This window comes from Cannabis sativa, chromosome 1 (genome assembly GCF_029168945.1).
Source record: "Cannabis sativa cultivar Pink pepper isolate KNU-18-1 chromosome 1, ASM2916894v1, whole genome shotgun sequence".
Taxonomy (NCBI): Eukaryota; Viridiplantae; Streptophyta; class Magnoliopsida; order Rosales; family Cannabaceae; genus Cannabis; species Cannabis sativa.
Genome location: NC_083601.1, coordinates 15,544,433 through 15,564,517, shown reverse-complemented (window position 1 = coordinate 15,564,517; position 20,085 = coordinate 15,544,433). Strand labels below are relative to the sequence as shown.

Here is a 20,085-nt window from a genome sequence, read left to right as displayed (position 1 = left end):
GTACCGATGTGAACTCAACCCAGTGGCCAAGGCTTGGCTTTACTTTGTTAGTGCAAGGATGCTCCCCAACAAGCATTTTTCTGATGCTCAAATGGACAGACTTAAATGGGTTTACGGTATTATGAAAGGGTATAATTTGAATGTGGGGGATATTGTTCGAACAACCTTTGACATTATGGTTGAGGGATCTTCCGGTGGAGGACTTGGGTTGGCTGGAATAATCACTGATCTATGTGAGAAACATGGGGTACCACAGTACTCTTATGATACAAAGGCACCGCCACAGCGCCCTATTAATTTGGCGACTGTTCTTCGCTTCAAACCTCCTCATCCTCATGGTCAACCGCCAGTTCAAGGAGGTCCTCCGGCAAGAGAAGAAGAGGAACGTGAGGACATCGAACCACCACGTCTTGTCGGGCCTCTTGACCCTGCCATGCAGTACACTCACAATCAGCTGAATTATCTGATTCAGCAGAACATGCATATGCAAAATTACATGGCCCAGAGGAGTATCTTCGATGAAGCAGCAGGTGGCTCAATTGAACACACTTGTCACGAGGATGAATATCGGTGTGGATGATCCAAACTATTTTCCCATGCCACCCCGTTTCAACCCTTATGACCAGCCACCGCCGCCAAACCCCTTTTAAGGGGCTCAGGTAAGTTTCTCTCACCCTGGTTTATTTTCACACATTGGGGACAATGTGCATTTTAGTTTGGGGGGGGGGGGAACTTAATTTATTTTTTTTACTTAATTTATTTTTTCGCGTTTATTTGTTTTAGTTTAGTTTGTTTTAGTTTTTTTTTTTAGTCTTGCGTGATAGCTAAATTGAAAAATGGATTGAATTGTTGTTATTCACTTGTGCAATGGATTGAAACATAACTGTGTGCTTGACTTGCAACTGTTTGAATTAAATTGGATGTGTGCTAGGAAGTGATTCATGTAGATTTAAAACATTGGCTATTCTCACATATCACTTTTGTTCTATTTGGATTGTGGAATGACTGATTGAACATGGAATAGAATTTGTTTGACATACTCTCTTAAAGCGAAATCCTTGATGATTTTTGTTTGGAAAATGATTTAGGCAAATTTTCTTTGGATCGATTGAGCCTTTCAAGCCTACCTAGAAAAGTTTTATCCTTAGTATACCCAAAGTTGAGCCTTAGCCTGTTTTAAAAACTTTTCACCACTTAACTGAGCTGAATTCGTTATCTTAAACTCTTTTCACCCTGAACATACCTTATTATGCCATGAGCCTTGAAGCAAGTTTGGGGGGGGGAATAAGTGCTGTAAGTGAAAAAAAATATAAAGTGTAGGAATGAGAGATTGAAAAAAAAAAAGGAAAAAAAGAATAATATTGTGTGTTGTGCCTATAAAAAAAATGTGTCTTATTGGAAAAAAGTTAAGAAAATTATGAGGTACACACATAAGAAAAAATTTGAAAAAATTGCAATCTCTTATTTCTGTTTTGGGATATATGGAAAGAAAGCAAAATAAATGTCTAGGCTTGTTTGGTATAATTGTGCTTATGGTATAGTATAGCCTAAATGACTTCTCACCTACCCATGTACCTAAGCCATGTGATTTTAACCGAAAAAGACCTATTGATTCCGAATAGAAATTTGTCAACATTAGTGGAGAGGAGTATGTCATTCAAACTTATTGATCATGTGTTAGTGGGAAGTTGGAAAGTTAGAACAGTTGTGATATTGATGGGAATTGCGGTGCTTTAGGTTTGTATGAATTACTTACTTGTAAATTGCACATTCAACGTAGTTCTTAGAGTTGGCAAGTTGAAATTCTGGTTATTGATGGATTGAAGTTGTGCAGGTGGTGGTAACAATTAAATTGTTGGAAAGTTCAGCTATCATTGTCAGTTTTCTTAGTTTAGTCTTAGTTTACTCGGGGACGAGTAAAGAGTCAGTTTGGGGGAGTTTGTTAGGCTATTTTTAGCCTATGTTTTGGATCCAATTTATGTGCATTTTTAGCTGTGTTGGGACGGAATTACGCTTGTTTTCTATGTTTTCAGGTTCTTTGGAGTAAAAGAGGTCTCGGGTGCAGAAATTCATTAAAAGACGTGCTGAGCCGAAGAAAAACTTAATTTTTGAGTTTTTGCATATCTGGCCGCGGCGATGAAGAGGCTCGCCGCGGCGAGTTACGAGATACAGAGAGAGGCTGAAATTGGCAAATTCTCGCCGCGGCGAGAGGAAGCTTGGCCGCGGCGAGATCCCGTACGGACCAGGGGTATTTTTGTCCATCGAACCCTAAATTTCAAGTATAAATAGAAAACTGCGATTGGAAGTCAGGGAGAGCGATTTGGAACCCTAAAACACAGCTGAGAGCGGCAGGAAGAGCATAGCGATTCAAGTGAAGATCCAGAATTCATCCTCCAACAGTTCTTTTCTTTATTCCTCTTTAATTTATTTATGTTGAATATTGCTATAGGAATGGTTATGGATTTATTTCTGAACTAAATTTCCCATTTAGGGAGGATGATGATTGTTGTTTAATGTTTTGCCTAGTTAATGTTTAATTACCATTCCTCAATTCTTGTGTGTGAAATTATCTTAATTTGTGTTTAACTTCATGTTTAAGATTGATCACCTTGTGCATGCTCTATGATCTCAATTCAAAATCTGAAAAGTGAGAATTGAGAATGCTAAAATTAGGATAATCGATGTTCTATGTGAAACGAAAGTATTTACATGACTTATGTGACGAGTAGATTATTGCTTAATGCTGATTTCATGTTAGTTTAGTTAAGGAATTAATTAGATAACATGTGATTTAGAATCTAGAAGATCTGAAAGGAGCTAGGTTATTTTATAATCTGTCATTCACCCCAAGAATAGGATAGTAATTAATCATTAACGATTTGGGTAAACAACAACAGGATTCTCCTCCCTATTGTCTCATCTTGCTTAACTTTAAATTGTGTTATTAAGTTTTCTGAATTTCTTTCAAATTTTACTGTTTTTAAACCGTAATTGCTTTTGATTTACCGAATAGAATCATAAGTATAATTTAGTGGTACTTAATCCAATTCCCTGTGGGATCGACCTCACCTGTGTGAGATTTACTACTTGATTGCGTATACTTGCGTAGCGTTTAAAAATATAGCAACAGCTGGCCAAGAACGTTTCAGGACAATCACCAGCAGTTACTACCTTGGGGCTCATGGCATTATTGTAAGTACATTTCTCATTTTGTGATTTTGTGTGTGCCTTTCAATATATGGCCCATGTTGGTATTCCCCTGTACAACTTTATTTTATGTTAATTGGCCGCTTTTGTTCAGGTTGTCTATGATGTCACAGACCAAGAGAGCTTCAATAATGTCAAGCAATGGTTGATTACTTCGAATATGTTTTCAAGTGAAAGAATGAGGAAGAAAAAACTTAAAGTTTTGTTCTCATTGAGGTTGCTCTTCTACACAGTAGGCATTCTGATATCCCTTTGGAGGTGGTGGTAAAAGAGCCAGTGGATGATGATAGAGCTGTTCTGCTGGAGGAAGGAAAGCTCCAGGCAGCCTCTCCTAGAGCTCGGATATTGTCTTCGTCATCTTCTATTGTGAGGTGTGTTGAGGGAATTTGTTTTTGAAAATCTTGAGTGTGTGAAGTGGTTATCACATTCTGTTATTTTATGTTGTTTGTAAAAATTTGCATTAAACATCACATTACTTTGGTTTTTCTTTGCTTGTTTTTCACTCCCTCTTATTCATACATAAAGTTGATTTCCATCTTAATGAAGCGAATTGCAGCAGTAATGGTATAAGTAAAAAATACTATTCTTTCCTCCAATGGTCAAGAATATTGGAAAGCAATTCAAGATGGATGATAAATATTTACTTATTGAAAGTAAAGTTCTAATCATTTTTTAAAAAAATTCTTAATTTCATACTTTCCTCTATTTACTTTTGGCCATTATAAATTATAAGTTTGGTATCACAATAATTGAACTTAGTAATAACACCATGGTTTCGTACTTGAAATGCATTCTACTTCTATTGTTAATTATGCATACATTATTTTTGCTCGATAGTTTATCAAAGCCATTCATTTATAATTTTATAAATTTCTGCAATATACAAGGTTTGATATTGCTGTCAACTTTTAGAGCCATTACTTTAATCAATGACAAAAGAATTGTTGTATACAAGTTAATTTGCATAAATTATATCTAAAGCTATTTAAACTTCAAATTACTTTGTAAAAATATTATATATATTTGCTTGGAAATTATAACATATGATAGCTAATTAAAAAAAAAAAAATTATGTATGTAAAATATACTATTCTCTCTATGGACACAATTGAATATTTTATTTATAAAACTATTATGATTTTTTTTCTTTAAATTTTTGCTTTTTAAGTTTCCATTTCATACTTTATATTACACTTTTTTGTTTTCTTTTATTATATGATATTTTTTATAATAACAATTAAAAAATAACAAAATTAATTCTTTATGTCATTGTACTTTAGTCTATTTCTAAACAATGTATGTTATGAAATGTGTTTGGTTTTTATATGGTATTGTTCTTTGATTTATTTTTAAGATAGAAAATAAAGTAAAATAATAATAATAATAAAAAAATTTGACTACTTTGTGAATTGGTTAATTTTTTTTTAGTTTTGGCTTTTATATTGTTTTTCGTATTGTTATTTGGTTTTTTTTTTTTTTAAAAAAAAAAGAAAAAAATATTTAAAAATATTAAGTTTGAATATATCTTGAATATTAAGTTTGTAATTACATTATCATAATTTTTTCAAGATATTGAATTATTAGAACTAACATATTGCAATCAGTATTTATTTTAGATTGCAACACTATCATTTAAATTATTTGAATATACATAAAAAATTTTACACTCAATAATAAAATAAGTTTTTCTTGAATTAATCACTTTATTAAAGAATTCAATTAGACTATAATAATAAATTAAATTATATGATTATTTATTAAATCATTCTCATTTATATTATAAAACACCTATCATAAAGCTAAGTATACGTGCCTTGCACGTAGCTTTCTCCTAGTATATATATATGATTCTATGTACTTTTAGATATATAAATAAATAAAAATAATATTTTTCGTAAATAATGGTCCTATTATTAAATTTAAGAGTCTTGTAAGGAAAAAAAAATAGTAAAATATATACATACATATCCATAAATCGATATTGTGGAAACTGTATTTAAAATTAACAGAATATTTATAGAATTTTAAGTGATACATAAAATAAAATGTGAAGAATATATAATTTTTTACCTCAAAATAGAGGAAACACATCACTTTGGTCTCCTGATGGTTTAAGTAATTATACAAAAAAAAAACAACTAAATATGATTTATATATACATAAAACTTGTATTGAAAAGGAAGACTCATGAATAATGAATATATATATAGTTATATATACTACACAACAAAAAAATGTTTCAATAGAAAATAATTGATAAATTCATGAAAATATTTATTAAAAAAACGATGAATAACATTGAACATATACATTTAAGAGTGAAGAGTAAATTGAATGAAAAATAACCTTATAAATGATAGTCTGTCTACTGTTTTTGGTGCAGCAGATGAAAACATTTCACAAAGGAGAAGTGATTGAGTCACAGGTTATCGATTCAACTGCGTCAGACAATTCTTATCATATGTAAATATTCGGAGGTTGTTCATATTCTATTGCCAACAATATCTTTCTCTCTCTCATGTAACATTTTACTAAAAAATACATAAATTATAAATATCATATATATATATAATACATTTTTATACATACAAAATGTCTTATATCTAAACTGTCAAATCAAATATAATAAAAAATATGATAAGAACGTCAAATGGAGTGTAAGAGTCGTGAATTAATTGTTAAATTTATTTATGAATTAATTGTGAAATTAATTTTTACAATAAGAGAAATCATTACACATGTAAATGGAAGATCAAAGAGAATAAAGTATGGTTATCAGTTATAATATAAGGTAGGATCATCAGTTATAATATATTAATGATCATAATTATTATTTATACAAGCATATATATAAATAAGTTTTTAACTTGTGAGTTACACGCACTTACACATGAGCTCTTGATTATCATCACATCTATATAGATAGATTTTATTTAAAAATTTAAAATGATATACTCAAAAAAAAAAAAATAAATGAAAAGACACATGCATTATTACTTTTATTTAATTACTTTTTTAATAGCTTGTCATTAATGTAATTAGTATTAAATAGAAAAAATATTTAAAAAAGTCTAAAAATTAGAAAAAGAGAAAAAAAAAATAGAATAAATTAATAGATTTGGAATAACTTTAGAATGTGACATTTATCCTATATTTATAAAATTTATATTTGTAGGTTACTAATATTTTTTCAAAAAATAATATATAGATACTATGAAAACTTTCAGTGTGCATTCTTTAAAGTTGACCATAACAACTCAAATTATGTATCTATTAAACAAAATGTAAATTATAAGTGGCTCAAAATAACTTATAATAAACACATAATAAATATATAAATCTAAGAAAAAAAAATTGAATTATTGACACCTTCATGGCTTCATGTATAAATTTTTGATCATTAAATAGTGAAAAAAGGGATAAATGATATATAAAAATATTAAAATTATTTTGCCATAAGAAATGAAAAAAGTAAAATTGATAAATAAATTCTACCACTATATGAACTCAATAAAAAAATTTATTAATTATTAACTACTACAATTATTATATTTAAATTAATATTATTTTTTAGCTAATTAGTAACTGTTATAATATTAAATAAATTAAAATATTATATTGTAAAAAAAAACTATAGAAAATTAATAACATATATTGTTATGATTGATATTATATAGATTCAGTTACAAAATTAATTAATTACTAATATTAATAGAAATGCTTGAAGTTATATATTTTAAAAATTATAATAATGTATCTATAGAGAAAATAAATTAGTGTATTTTTAAATTACCACAATTTAAACCATGTTCTATTAAAGTTAAAACAATATATATATATATATAAAAAAAATCATATTATATAAATTTATTGTTAATTTTATTTTATTATTAGTAACTGCTATGATAAAAATTAGTATTAATTTATTTATTTATTATTTTTTAAGGAACAATAATTTATTTCTAATAAATATAAATATAGACAATACATTTACCAAAGTTATCAAATATATATTGTAATTATATGAATAAATTATTAGTTGGTGGTGATAAAAATAAAAGTGTAAAATAAATGTGAATTGATATAATCACACTTAATAGTATAAAAGATATCAACAGTGTTAAGATCAGTTATATTTTTTTTTTAACAAAAAAGTATTAATTGTACATTTTTTTTAATTAATAAATAATAATATTATATAAATATATATATATATATATTCATTTATTCGATTTATATATTAACAACATGGGAAAAAAAATTAACATGATAATTTTGCCATTTATATATTCATTAAAAGAGTTATCACACAACTAAAAATAAAAAATAGAATTATGCAAATATAGCGTAAATTGATTGTACTTAGTCATAATTCTATAAATCTATACTTATAATACCCTTTAAAAAAAATTAAATTATAATACAATATAAATATAATATGTATTTATTTGATCCATTAAGAGTAAATGGAGAAAAATATAATGATTTTATTAGTGCATATATAACTTGTATATTCACGAGTTACTACAAATAAAAATAAAAAACTGAAAGCACTTTCAAATTCAACATAATTTAGAAATTTTTAATAAAATTAGATGGAGAATAAATAAGAGGAATAATGTGTGTAAATCAATATTCTATTTGTCATCAAGTGGATTCGGGTCGGGTCTGAAGAATGGTCGCCTGTTCGCCTTGATTGCATGCAGAGTCGATGATTTTTTTGTCGTCACGTCACCTCTATGTCCTCTCTCTTTCAAAATAAATATCCTATTTGTCAACATAAAATTTGTTATTGGCTTGGCACATACAATCTTGCAGAAATTTTTGCACAAAAATATATACCAATCAATTGTTTTATTGTGTTATAATAAAAAATAGAAATTGAAATAATAAAGAAGATATTACCTAAAAAAACATTTACATGTTTGACTAATATTTTTGGAGGATATCAAATATAATATAATTAAGTAAGATGATGTAGAGATGAATATCATAATCAAAATAAAAGATTTGAAAAAGCTTAAGAGGGATATTAAAAAAAAAAATAGTATAAAGTGCAAGAGAAGGATATGATAATCATGAGAATGAAGATAGCCTATAGTATGTATACTATATATATACATGCAAAAATGTAACGACAAAAAATTAAAGTAAAAACATTTACTGTAATTAATATTAATATTCATAATATAAGTTTTATTATTAATTAATAGCTTTGGCTTTTCAACTTGTATACCTTTGGAGAACATGAGTATAAAACATATATGATACTGTTGGTCTCACGCGAGAGAAGGAAGTTTGACTGTTTGATAGCTCAAAGAGGGCCATTATTGTTTTGATTTAAATGTTGTATTATTATTGTTAAATATAAAAATGAAATAATATAGAAAAAAAATGAGAAAACAAAGAAAATATAGGAAATGTTATAGAGTGTACCACATCATCATTCCTAGCAACAGCGTAATTATAAATTTATAAAATTGTTATGAAATATTATTGATATTTTTTTAGGATGCCACCTAAATTATATGGTAATTTCCTTTTTTTAAAAGGTATTATCACTATTTTGTTATGAATATATGATATTTTTTGTGTTTAATAAATAAAAATTAAATATATTTATTTTTTATAAAGAATGCCAATAGTTTTAAAATGCTATAAATTAATGTGGATATAAATAAATAATTTTTTACTATTACATATTTAATGCATTTATATGCTTTTACTTGATTTTTATTAGAAAAATGTGTTAAGCTCTTAAAAAATAGAATAAAAATTGTAAAGGATGCCACCTAAACTATTTTGTGCTTTCCTTTATATATACTAGGTGATTGTTACGTGCCAAGCCACGTAGTGTTAGTTTTATTTAATATTTTAGTTTTTTATTTTAATTAATAATTAAAATAGTATAATTATTTGAACGATTTGTTTTATAAAAATAAAATATGTGTCAGTATATTTAGTAAGTAAAACATAGTTGTGTTATAATAATGTATGTTATTAATAGTAAAATGTACATTAATCTTCGAATTGAAAAAAGTTCTATTATCTCATTTCATATCTAATAATAGCTACACAACTATATATTTATAGACTTTCACACTCTTTGCAAATTACTAATAAGCACCAATAATATTTTCATATTCTAATATTTTTCAACCTTCTCCTCTTGGTGGTAAAATTAAAAATAAAACTAAAAATAAGCACAAACATATAAGGTAAATACTAATTACAGCCCATTTCATCTTTTTTTTTTATTTATTTTTTTAAGCCAAGCCCAAAAATCTCTAAGCCAACACAACAATCTTCTTTTATATTATCTTTTCTAGATATTTTATCTATATTTTTTTTTTAATTTAAAAAGAGATTATTAATATTTAAAAGATTGTTTATTTAAAAGATTGTTTAATTTTTTGGGTTTAATTATTGGGTTTATTTTTTAACGGGAGATCAAACTAATCGTTAAATTTAACAGAATATTCTTTTATTTTTAAGTATATTCTGTTAAACCAAGAATGTTAAACCAAGAAATGTCGTTAGATATGTTTGTTTGAGAGATATATTGATATTGATTATTTTCCAATTTTCATAAATGATTTCAATTTTAGCAAGTCTTTTTCAATGGAAAGGTTTAAATTATTTCAAAACAATCGATAAAATAGTATTAATTGGATCCCACCATTAAATGTTATTAATTACAAAATAAATCTAAATAAACCTTAACCAATAAGAAAGGAAAGAAAAGAAAACATTAATTATTAATTAATATGAATAAGAAACAGAAACCTTTTCAAAAAAAATAAATAAATACATAAATAATTACTATCTTTGATCGTATACATTGTATACCCTACCAAGTTTTGATCTTTGTATCTTGCCCTATATAATTCTTACTCTCAAATAACCAAATTTCAATCTTTGAAAAGCATTGCTCTCTATCCTACAAGTCATGGAGTTTTGCACCCAAATTGCAACACAATCAATTCTTAACGAGATGAATAAGAATGTGAGCAGTGCTGAAAACGTTTTAATGTCTCCTATATCAATATGCTTGATGCTGAATGTATTGGCTGCTGGAGCTGGAGGAAAGACATTAGAGCAGTTGTTGAAGTTTCTTGGTTCAAATGGAATCGAAGATTTGAACCAAAAATCTTCTCTGATGATGTCTCTACTCCACTCCTCCTCTGCTCCTCCAAAGCATCCCATGGGCTTCTTCCCCACATTTCCCCACAACACAGAACAAAAACAACTTCAACAACTTCAACAACAACAACCTCTTTTTTCTGTTGCAAACGCTATACTGGTTGATAAACAATACCAGCTAATTCCATCTTTCAAAGAAATTACGGAAACAATCTATAAGGCAAAAGTGGAAAATGTCGACCTTAAATTTGAGGTATGAATAATTTCATCTTTTACATCTATAATAGTTTTTCATATTGTCAAATTTTCATTTTTTTTTTAATTTGTATATGTAGGCTGATAAAGTTAGAGAAAATGTGAACTTATGGGTGGAAAAGGAGACAAGAGGTCTCATCAAAGAAATTTTGCCAAAGACTGTAGAATTGGCTCCCCCACTTTCTCTTGCTAATGCTTTATATTTCAGGGGATCATGGGAAGATCCTTTTATGGCCTGGAAGACTAAACATAAGAAGTTTCACATTCTTAACAGAGAAATAATCGATGTACCTTTCTTGAATAGTTATGATGTTTATCGCTCCTATGCATCCCTTGATGATTTCAAGGTTCTCAAACTCCCATATGAAAGAGGAATAGGTGATGATGGAAAGCCATTACAATTCTCTATGTACTTGCTTCTTCCTCATGATACGTACGGATTACAAGATATGGTGAAAAAGTTCAATTCAGATCCGAAACTGTTGGCGCCCAAGAGTCTTAATAATCATCTAAGGAAGGTGGAACTTTCTCGTGTGTCAATTCCCAAGATGAAATTCTCTTATGGTGTTGATGTTAAGGAGTTACTTGAGGATCAAGGGTTAACTTTGCCTTTCAGTGTGAATGCAGATTTCTCAAACATGGTTAATGTCAATCCTGTTACTAATGTTTATGTAAACATTATGGTTCACAAGTCTTGTATCGAAGTGAATGAAGAAGGGACAGAGGCTGCTGCAGCCACTTTTGCTAGAATCGCATTCGGTTTTGATCCAGATTGTGAGCCTACTCCAGTTTCTACCTTTGTTGCTGACCATCCATTCATGTTTATGATTGTTGAAGAGTTTACAAACCTCGTTGTTTCCACCGGGGCAGTTCTTGATCCACAAAACTAGAAACATTTTTGTTTATGAACTGTTGTTTGTAATTAGTAATAGTAGTTTCTAGACATTGTTTTCAGCTTCTTTTTACTTTTCTTTTGGTACTGAATTTTAAGCTAGTATAACTATTAATACATATATCGTGTATTTCTTTCTTCCTTGTAATGAAGTATTTGAAATGGTATTAGTGATATTTTTTCAAAAAAAAAAAATGGTATTAGTGATATTATGTGTTTACACGTACTGTCCTGTCAAAACAGATGCCCAAGATAACTTTGAATGGTCATTTTGAAACTATAAAACTTAGAAAGTTTTCTTTGTCATTTGGCTATTTTGTTTTATTTAATAAAATACAGTTATGGATTACTCTTTTTGTTTTCGTTTTTTTCAACTTTCCTTTAAGAAATCATATAATGACTATTCTACAATTTGAGGGATATGTTTTAATGCAAAATTAGGGAAATCAATGCAAAATTATGATGTGCATAATTGATTGAAAAAATTCAATTTGTCCCAAAACTAAGAAGAGGACTCGAACCCTCCACACTCTTTTATATATACTATAATAAATTTTCCTAGGAATAAACCTTGGTTTCTAATCAAACAGTAATAAACCTAATAATCTTTTCTTTTTGAAAATAATTAAGAGAAATGCTAAATGGGTGGTGCCTAGCACCCTTTAATATGGCTATTGGTCCTATTAAGGGTTTAGGTTATTATAAAAACAACTTTAATAGGGTATCAAATATAAAATATTCAATAATGTATTAACCAATCACAAAGGATGGCTTGAGAGCCACGGTTAAGAAGCCTATATATACTTGATTACACTCAGTAGTTTCCCACAATTCAATCTCTAGTGTCTTGCTCTCTACGCCATTCCATTCATCACTGCTACAAGTCATGGAGTTTTGCACTCAAATTGCAGCACAATTAATTCTTGACGAGATGAAAAAGAATGAGAGTAGTGCTAAAAACGTTGTAATGTCTCCTCTCTCAATAAATTTGATGCTGAATATGGTGGCTGCTGGCGCTGAAGGTAACACATTAGAGCAGTTCTTGAAATTTCTGGGTTCACAAGGAATCGAGGATTTGAACCAAAAATCTTCTGTTATGATGTCTCTTCTCCGCTACTCCTCTGGCTCTAAGGCCTCCACCCCTTCCCATGTCCCCACAATTCACCAAAAAAAACGTCAGAAGAGACAAAAACAAAAACAACCTCTTTTTTCAGTTGCAAACGCCTTATGGGTTCATAATCAATTCCAGTTAATTCCATCTTTCAGAAAAATCACGAAAACAATCTATAAGGCAAAAGTGAAAAATGTTGACCTTATGCGCGAGGTATGAACAATTTCGTCTTTTATATCTTTAATTGTTTTACTTTGTTCATTTTATTCTTTTTCATTTCAATTGTAAATTTTGAAATGTAGGGTGATAAAGTCAGGGAAGATGTGAACCTATGGGTGGAAAAGGAGACAAGAGGTCTCATTAAACAACTTTTGTCCAAGGGTGTAAATTTGGCACCCCCACTTTGTCTTGCTAATGCAATATATTTCAAGGGATCATGGGAAGATCCTTTTATGGTCTCTAAGACTCGAGATAAAGAGTTTCACATTTTTAACAGAGAAACAATCCAAGTACCTTCCATGAATAGTCATAATGTTTCTCACGACTATGCATCCCTTGATGATTTCAAGGTTCTCAAACTCCCATATGAAAGCGTAATTGGTGAATGTGGGAAACAAATACAATTGTCTATGTACTTGCTTCTTCCTCATGATCCGTATGGATTACAAGATATGGTGGAAAAGTTCAATTTGGATACGAAATTGTTGGCGCCTGAGAGTCTTAATGATCATCTAAGGAAGGTGAAACTTTCTCGTGTGTTGATTCCCAAGATGAAATTCTCATATAATGTGGATGCTAAGGAGTTAGTTAAGAAAAAGGGATTAACTTTGGCTTTCAATGAGGTTGATGCAGATTTCTCAAAAATGGTTTACTCTCAGTCTCCTGGTTCTAATGATTTTATACAGGCTATGCTTCAAAAGTGTTGTATCGAAGTGAATGAAGATGGGACAGAGGCTGCTGCTGCCACCTTTTTTTGTCCGAGGAGCAAGCCTCCTCGGAACAAGCCTCCTCAAATTATTACCTTTGTTGCTGACCATCCATTCATTGTTAGACATTTATATGTATAAACTAAAATATATATGTTTATGTATAAAATGCGAAATTAAATCAAACATATATATACTATGAATAAGGATCAAAATACCTCCAGCCATTGATTCTTGAGCTTCAAACCCACATAAGCTTTGATCTGCAAAGGAAACTGGTTGATGTGGGTAATCAGGCTTCCTCGCTCTCTCAACTCTCTTTAGATGGATTTTGCTGTTATGAACAGAATGAGTGAGGAGCTCGGGGACCGAGACCCTATATTTATAGGTGAGATACTCCATCAGTATCTGCGCTACATTAATTGTAAGAATATTTTGACAATTAATTCAGGAAATCAAATCGGGTAATGAATATAGAAATCTGACCATATATAGAATATTACATAATTGATTTTGTCCAGATTCAATAAATATAAAATATTCATTTATCAGAAAATCAATTATTTATTTATTTCCTTAAATAGAAATTTATTTCTTTAAATAGAAATATATTTCCTTAAATAAAAATATTCTGATATTCTCCCGCTTGGTCAGCATTTAGACTAAAACATTCAAACCCAAACGTTCCTCATTATATAATAAACATACGAATCATAGCGACATGTCCTCATTATAAGTCGAGTATTATCTTCCATGTATTACGATATATTTATTGTATAACAATGTACTTAATGTGGCAATGTACTTAAGTGAATAAACCCTAAATCTTATGTTTATTCAGGTCCTCTTACGATAATTTTCTCAGATGAAATTAAGGTGCACATAAATATGAGAAAATATCGAAATTAGCTAGAGTTTCATTGAATAATTTTTGGTTGTACAAATAAAAAATTGCATATGGGTTAACTGAATCCCATATTTACTTTATGATCCTTGAATTTGTGTTGCGGCATGCCTTTAGTCAAGGATGTGCGATCACCCAATTCAGTTTGCTTGATTAATGACCATTTATCATGTCTTTTTATGACTAAATACTTAGTGTCGATATGCTAGCTTCGACCAGTATTATTGTAATTGAATTTATCGCAAAATTTTCTTAATGGCCTAATGAAACTGTAATTCTGAACTCTAGGCCTACTATGAAACTCTATAATATATCATACGAGATGTATCCTCAAAACAATAAATGAATGTGACTTCTATAGTAGAAATAACAATCAAGATTCTCCACAATGTAACTTACTAGTAATCTTAAGGTTGTAATAAAATATTGATTTACGTGAATCAATACAACCAGTAAAGTACGTTAGAATCTAATTGGTTAACTATATTTCCAGATGGTCAATTCATCTTAACAAAATATGTATGAATATAATTTTTAGTATCTTAAAGACACCTCATCACTTTCTATGAAGAATAAAGTGGTCTTAACTTTAGTTATTCTGATACTACTTAATGATCCTGAAATAAATGTAATCCAAAGTCTTATTCAGACTCTTAGGCATACATTAGGCTTCTAAATAGAAGCAAATGAATGTTCTTAATTTATTCTCACTCCAGATCATTTTTCAGATGCTAGTTCGAGTTGAATTTATCACACTTAAAGATAAAAGTTATATCAGATGAATAATACATAATTTTATTTAATCAGAGATGTTGTGGCTACTCTTTAATTAATTAAAAATATAATTATTTATTTTCCTTATCTCAAAAATAATAATTTGAGATATGAATTATTTCAACTTATATAGAAAACTTTTATCATCATTTGCAAGTAACATATTGTCTACGTATAAAACAAATATTACTCCCACTAACCTTCTGGTATATAATTATTTCCATAATTCTCTTTTCAAACCTAAGGGGAAAGATGATATAATACCAATTTGTGAGATTCTTGTTTTAATCTATAGGTAGACATCTTAAGCTTGCATATGTTCACCACTATTAGAGAAAAATCTTTATGGCACCTGTATACCTTCTTCTCTAGTTTACTGTTTGGAATTGATTAATGAATTGAAACGAGCAACAAATGTCAAGGTCTATAATAGAATCTTTTATAAAGACAAGTGAGAATGTAAATCTCTTTTGTTATTGATTCTTAGTTCAAAATGAACTTCTTAGCAATGAATATTCTTTTATATCTTTATGTTTCTTAATGTTGCCTAATGAATATTATTGGTGAAAAAACCTATGCTTAATTAATGTTCTCCACCCCTTTAGGCAACTTTACTAAAGATAAACTTTATTGCTTTTTAAGATATTCATTTCTTCATTCATGGCATATTGTACTACAACTTCAATTCATTATCATCCTATAATTTAATCTGTGTCTCAAATTAATATTGTAGTTGAACTTTTATTGTACAAAATGTAATCACTAGAAAACATTGATCTTACTGTTCTAATAAGTCATCTTAAGGATGGACCAACAAACTCTTAAAAGAGCGAATGGTTCAATATGCATGTTATTTTAGAAGTTGTAAGCAATTACTAAATAACATAACTTATTAGAATTGTATCAATGACTTGTAGATTATTAATGATTAGTTATGAATTCTCAATAACCATTAATCTTAAGGGTTGTTGTGAATCATAATTAATCTAACACTTAAGGTGGAAGTTTGAGAAAATATGAATGATCTTTCTCAGAAACTAGGTTCCTAGATTGATCACTCCCACTGATCAAGTCAATTCTTAATTCCACAGTTCTAGTGTTGTGAGATGGATAATAAAATATGTAACCCTTAAACCTTATAGCTTTTCGGATGAAATATGCTCATTTATAGTTTTGGGCCCAGATCTTTTCTTTCACAATTATACTCTAACTATATATGGGTATTTATAAAATGTGTACATGTCATCAAGTAGGTTTTCAACCTTATCACAACTCAAAATATGTTTGAGAAACAACTTTGGTTAATTAGAACACGATTCGATATGTACACCCCTATTGAAGAGTATCAATAGACAAAGATTTAGAAAAGTTTGGAGTTTGCTATGTAGGCTCCACCCCATGTCCAAAAAATGCTTAGTTTCTTAAATCTGTCACACACTATAATTTGGGTGTACCAAGCATATGTATCGGGCAATGAACCCATGCTTTTAAAGAAACTTTGCAAATGGATTGGGAGTTTATCTATACTCACGAATTTTAATGTAGTATTCTCCATTTTATATTTGATCTCACTATCTTAATATGCAAAATGCACTATTTCTCTACTTAAGATTTAAATGTCTTTGAAACATATAAATCTATACTTTTGTAGAAATATAATTTATGTGAGTAATCATTAAAAAAGAGATACAAAATTTGAGTCCATGTCTTCAAAATTAATTGACTTGTATGATTTCTAATATGATAGAATTCTAATATGCACCGATTTTGACTTGTTGGAATACATATTCTTAATGAATTTAATACAAGTTCTAAATAAAGTTAGTAAAATTAGAGTAATGAATATCCCCACCATTTACTAACATTTATTCTATTTATGGATACATGTTCCATAATTTTTGGTGCTATAATGTAGAAGAATTCTTATTAACAACACATTTTTTATTGTCAGATTGAACTTGCATATCTTTATGAGTGACATTATTTTGTAGTAAAGACCTCTAAATGTGTCTAAATCAAGTTTCAATAGAATCTTGGAACATAAAGGTCTTTGCCAATTTTAAAAAAAAGTCACTACTATATTGCTTGTTCCTTAAACTTCTAAATGTGAGAACTTATCTTGTCTGTGGGTAAGATTTGCTCACAGTTACTGACTTTCTCAGGTTTATTTGTAAACCTTGCAAGAAATTATGAATGTGGAATAACAATCTAAAATAATCCACTGTGTGTTAATGATCATCACATCAACTATATTAGAATGAATTCATACACAATAAATTAAAATTTATTGGTGATAATAAAGTGTGATTTATTTTTCTTAATTATGTAGTAAAAACTGTATATGCTAGATGAAGTTATCAGAATAAATTTTGAAAATTTCTACTAGTATGGAAGAAATTTATGAATAGTGATGTAATAAAATTACATATATAGTTTTGAGGTTTAAATGAATCATGTTTTTACCAATGAATAAACATGCTTAAATATGAAATCTTATTAAACAAAAATTGCATGTGGGCTAAATTTTTAATTTAATAAGATTAGATTTAGATGTAGATTATGATAGATTTACACAATTTATGAAAAAACTTAAAGTTTAATATTTCTATCTCAATGAAAGGTATGAAACACTTATAAATGTTTCAAAATTTTATACTTTATGATTATTAAATTAAATCTACATAATTCCCTGTGGGATAAATTAAGAGAATTTAATTTAACATATTAATTATGTAAATATAATAAAATCCCTGTAGGGTAAGATTATTATGTTCACATAATTATGTCCATTATGTGATCTTGATCCACTTAATATATATAATTTTATATAATTAAGGATGTTGTGGCTACTTCCTAATTATTTAAAATTATATGGTTCACTAGACACCAAAGTATAAACTGAAGATTAAAATTTTACTAAATCCAAAATTACCTGTGGGCTAAATTTTAAATTTAATAAAATTAGATGAATCTTATGATAGATTTAATTAAACAATTAGTTTAGGAAAATGAAGGTTTATTATCTATCTTTAATTAAATTTGTGATAACACTATTAAATTAAATCCCCATAACTCCCTGTGGGGTAAATTAAGAGAATTGAATTTAACATATTATCCTAATTAATTATACAAATATAATAAAATCCCTGTAGGGTAAAATTATTATACCTATATAATTAATTACAAGTTATGTCTATTAAGGTGAATTTTAATTAATATATAATTTTATACAAATAAGGATGTTGTGGCTACTCCCTAATTATATAAAATTATATTTTCACTTTGACATTAGGTATTGGGCTCTACTTAAAAGTAATTTCGTTATTAACATAATAGACAATCACTAAGATTAGTGCTCCTAGTGTCGTCGTCCGAAGATCATTAAAAACCATTCTAGATATGAGCATTTGTCCCAGGTTCATGTTTTCTTATGTCAAACCACAAAATTACTTACATTTTATTCATATTTTATTCATTTTAGGAATGTTTTATGAATATTTTATGAAGTTTTATGAAACTTAATGTGCTATATAAAATATTCAACCTATCTTAATGTTTGAATATTTCTAAATATATCTAGCACTATAAAAGGAATTTATGTATAGCATTTAAATCATACAAATCAAAATTAATTGTATTAAAAATAAATTTGCCAAATAAATACAAATTAAAACAATTATTGTATGATCATAAATTAAATGCTTAATTCCACGATATGTAATTAATTATGCATTTATAACCATATAATATCTTAAATATTTATACTAATAATTAATTTGTATAAATAAGCTAAATATACAAATTAGTACAATTAATTATATGATATGAATTAAATGCAAAATTAAAGAATATACTTAATGAAAAATTATCAATTAATTCAATCAGTAAATTACTTAATTGGTAAATAAATATAATAATTGCGCACTTAATTGGAAAATAATTAAATATTCACATTCTTAAAATATCACAATTATTGTAATTACATGTAAAAATAAAGCATGTAATTAATTTACCAAATTAAAAACTTTCCATAATAATTTATTACTAAATAACATATAATATATGAAGATATATGTTAAATAAGAATGGAAAGTTTAAACAAACGTAATTTAATTGACTAAATCAACAAAAATAAGGAAATAAAATAAAATTTCAAAAATAAAAATAATAAATTTCGGAATTTTCTTAAAATTTTTTCTTAATTTTCCTCCTTTTTTTTAACTGCCAAATAAAGCAACTTGAGGCTATATGTGGTCGTCCATGACCAGGTCCTTCTGTGCATGGGTCCAATGAATTCATAGGAAAACAAGTTTCCACATATTGATATTAATGGTTTAAGGCCTAGATTAAACAGAATTAAGAAATTAAGAGATTTATGAATTTAGTTTGCATTAAAAAATTTAAATAAATCAAACTTTAATTCTCAAAATTCTTTCTAGTCATGAACATATACCAAAATTTCAGCCCGACCTCTTGCTTGGGTCGTTTAGACCCGTTTTCCTGCAACGCGGGTCACACGGACCCGACTGAAGACCTGGTCAGAATTTACAATTCTAACGACCAAAATTCATGTTTTCAATTCCAAAAAGATGTAAATGAAATAATTAAGAGATCCATGTAAGTTTTAGGAAATGAAAACATGTAAAAATTAAACTTTAATTTCAATAAAAATGGGTCGGGTCCGAATGAGTTCTTCAAAAAAAAAAAAAATTCCAAATTTTGATGGTTTTCAAAACCTTTTCATGCATAGATTAAATGTATAACATCATATGAAAATGATAAGGCTATTAATATTGAAAAACGCATCAAAGATTCAAAGAAAATAAACAAAATTTTGAACGCACCATCCCGGAAAACAAACGTGAATATATAT

The 20,085-nt window shown here is 28.2% G+C and overlaps 2 protein-coding genes across 2 annotated transcripts; both read left to right on the top strand.

Annotated features, from left to right (window-relative positions):
• The first annotated feature begins 10,062 nt into the window (after positions 1 to 10,062).
• Positions 10,063 to 11,846, top strand: LOC115705113 (serpin-ZXA). The gene is made up of 2 exons (XM_030632352.2): positions 10,063 to 10,603; positions 10,686 to 11,846. The coding sequence occupies exons 1-2, from the start codon at positions 10,157 to 10,159 to the stop codon at positions 11,493 to 11,495; spliced, it is 1,257 nt and encodes a 418-aa protein (XP_030488212.2). The 5' UTR covers positions 10,063 to 10,156; the 3' UTR covers positions 11,496 to 11,846.
• A 302-nt stretch (positions 11,847 to 12,148) lies between these two features.
• Positions 12,149 to 13,720, top strand: LOC115704118 (serpin-ZX-like). Its single transcript, XM_061119101.1, has 2 exons — positions 12,149 to 12,821; positions 12,911 to 13,720. Exons 1-2 carry the CDS (start codon positions 12,384 to 12,386, stop codon positions 13,673 to 13,675), a joined length of 1,203 nt encoding a protein of 400 aa, XP_060975084.1. The 5' UTR covers positions 12,149 to 12,383; the 3' UTR covers positions 13,676 to 13,720.
• The last annotated feature ends 6,365 nt before the right edge of the window (positions 13,721 to 20,085 follow it).

Coding starts and splice junctions, on each gene's coding strand:
- LOC115704118 (XM_061119101.1), top strand. CDS start 12,384: ATGGAGTTTTGCACTCAAATTGCAGCACAATTAATTCTTGACGAGATG. Junction 12,822..12,910: donor ATGTTGACCTTATGCGCGAG/GTATGAACAATT, acceptor TTTGAAATGTAG/GGTGATAAAGTCAGGGAAGA.
- LOC115705113 (XM_030632352.2), top strand. CDS start 10,157: ATGGAGTTTTGCACCCAAATTGCAACACAATCAATTCTTAACGAGATG. Junction 10,604..10,685: donor ATGTCGACCTTAAATTTGAG/GTATGAATAATT, acceptor TTGTATATGTAG/GCTGATAAAGTTAGAGAAAA.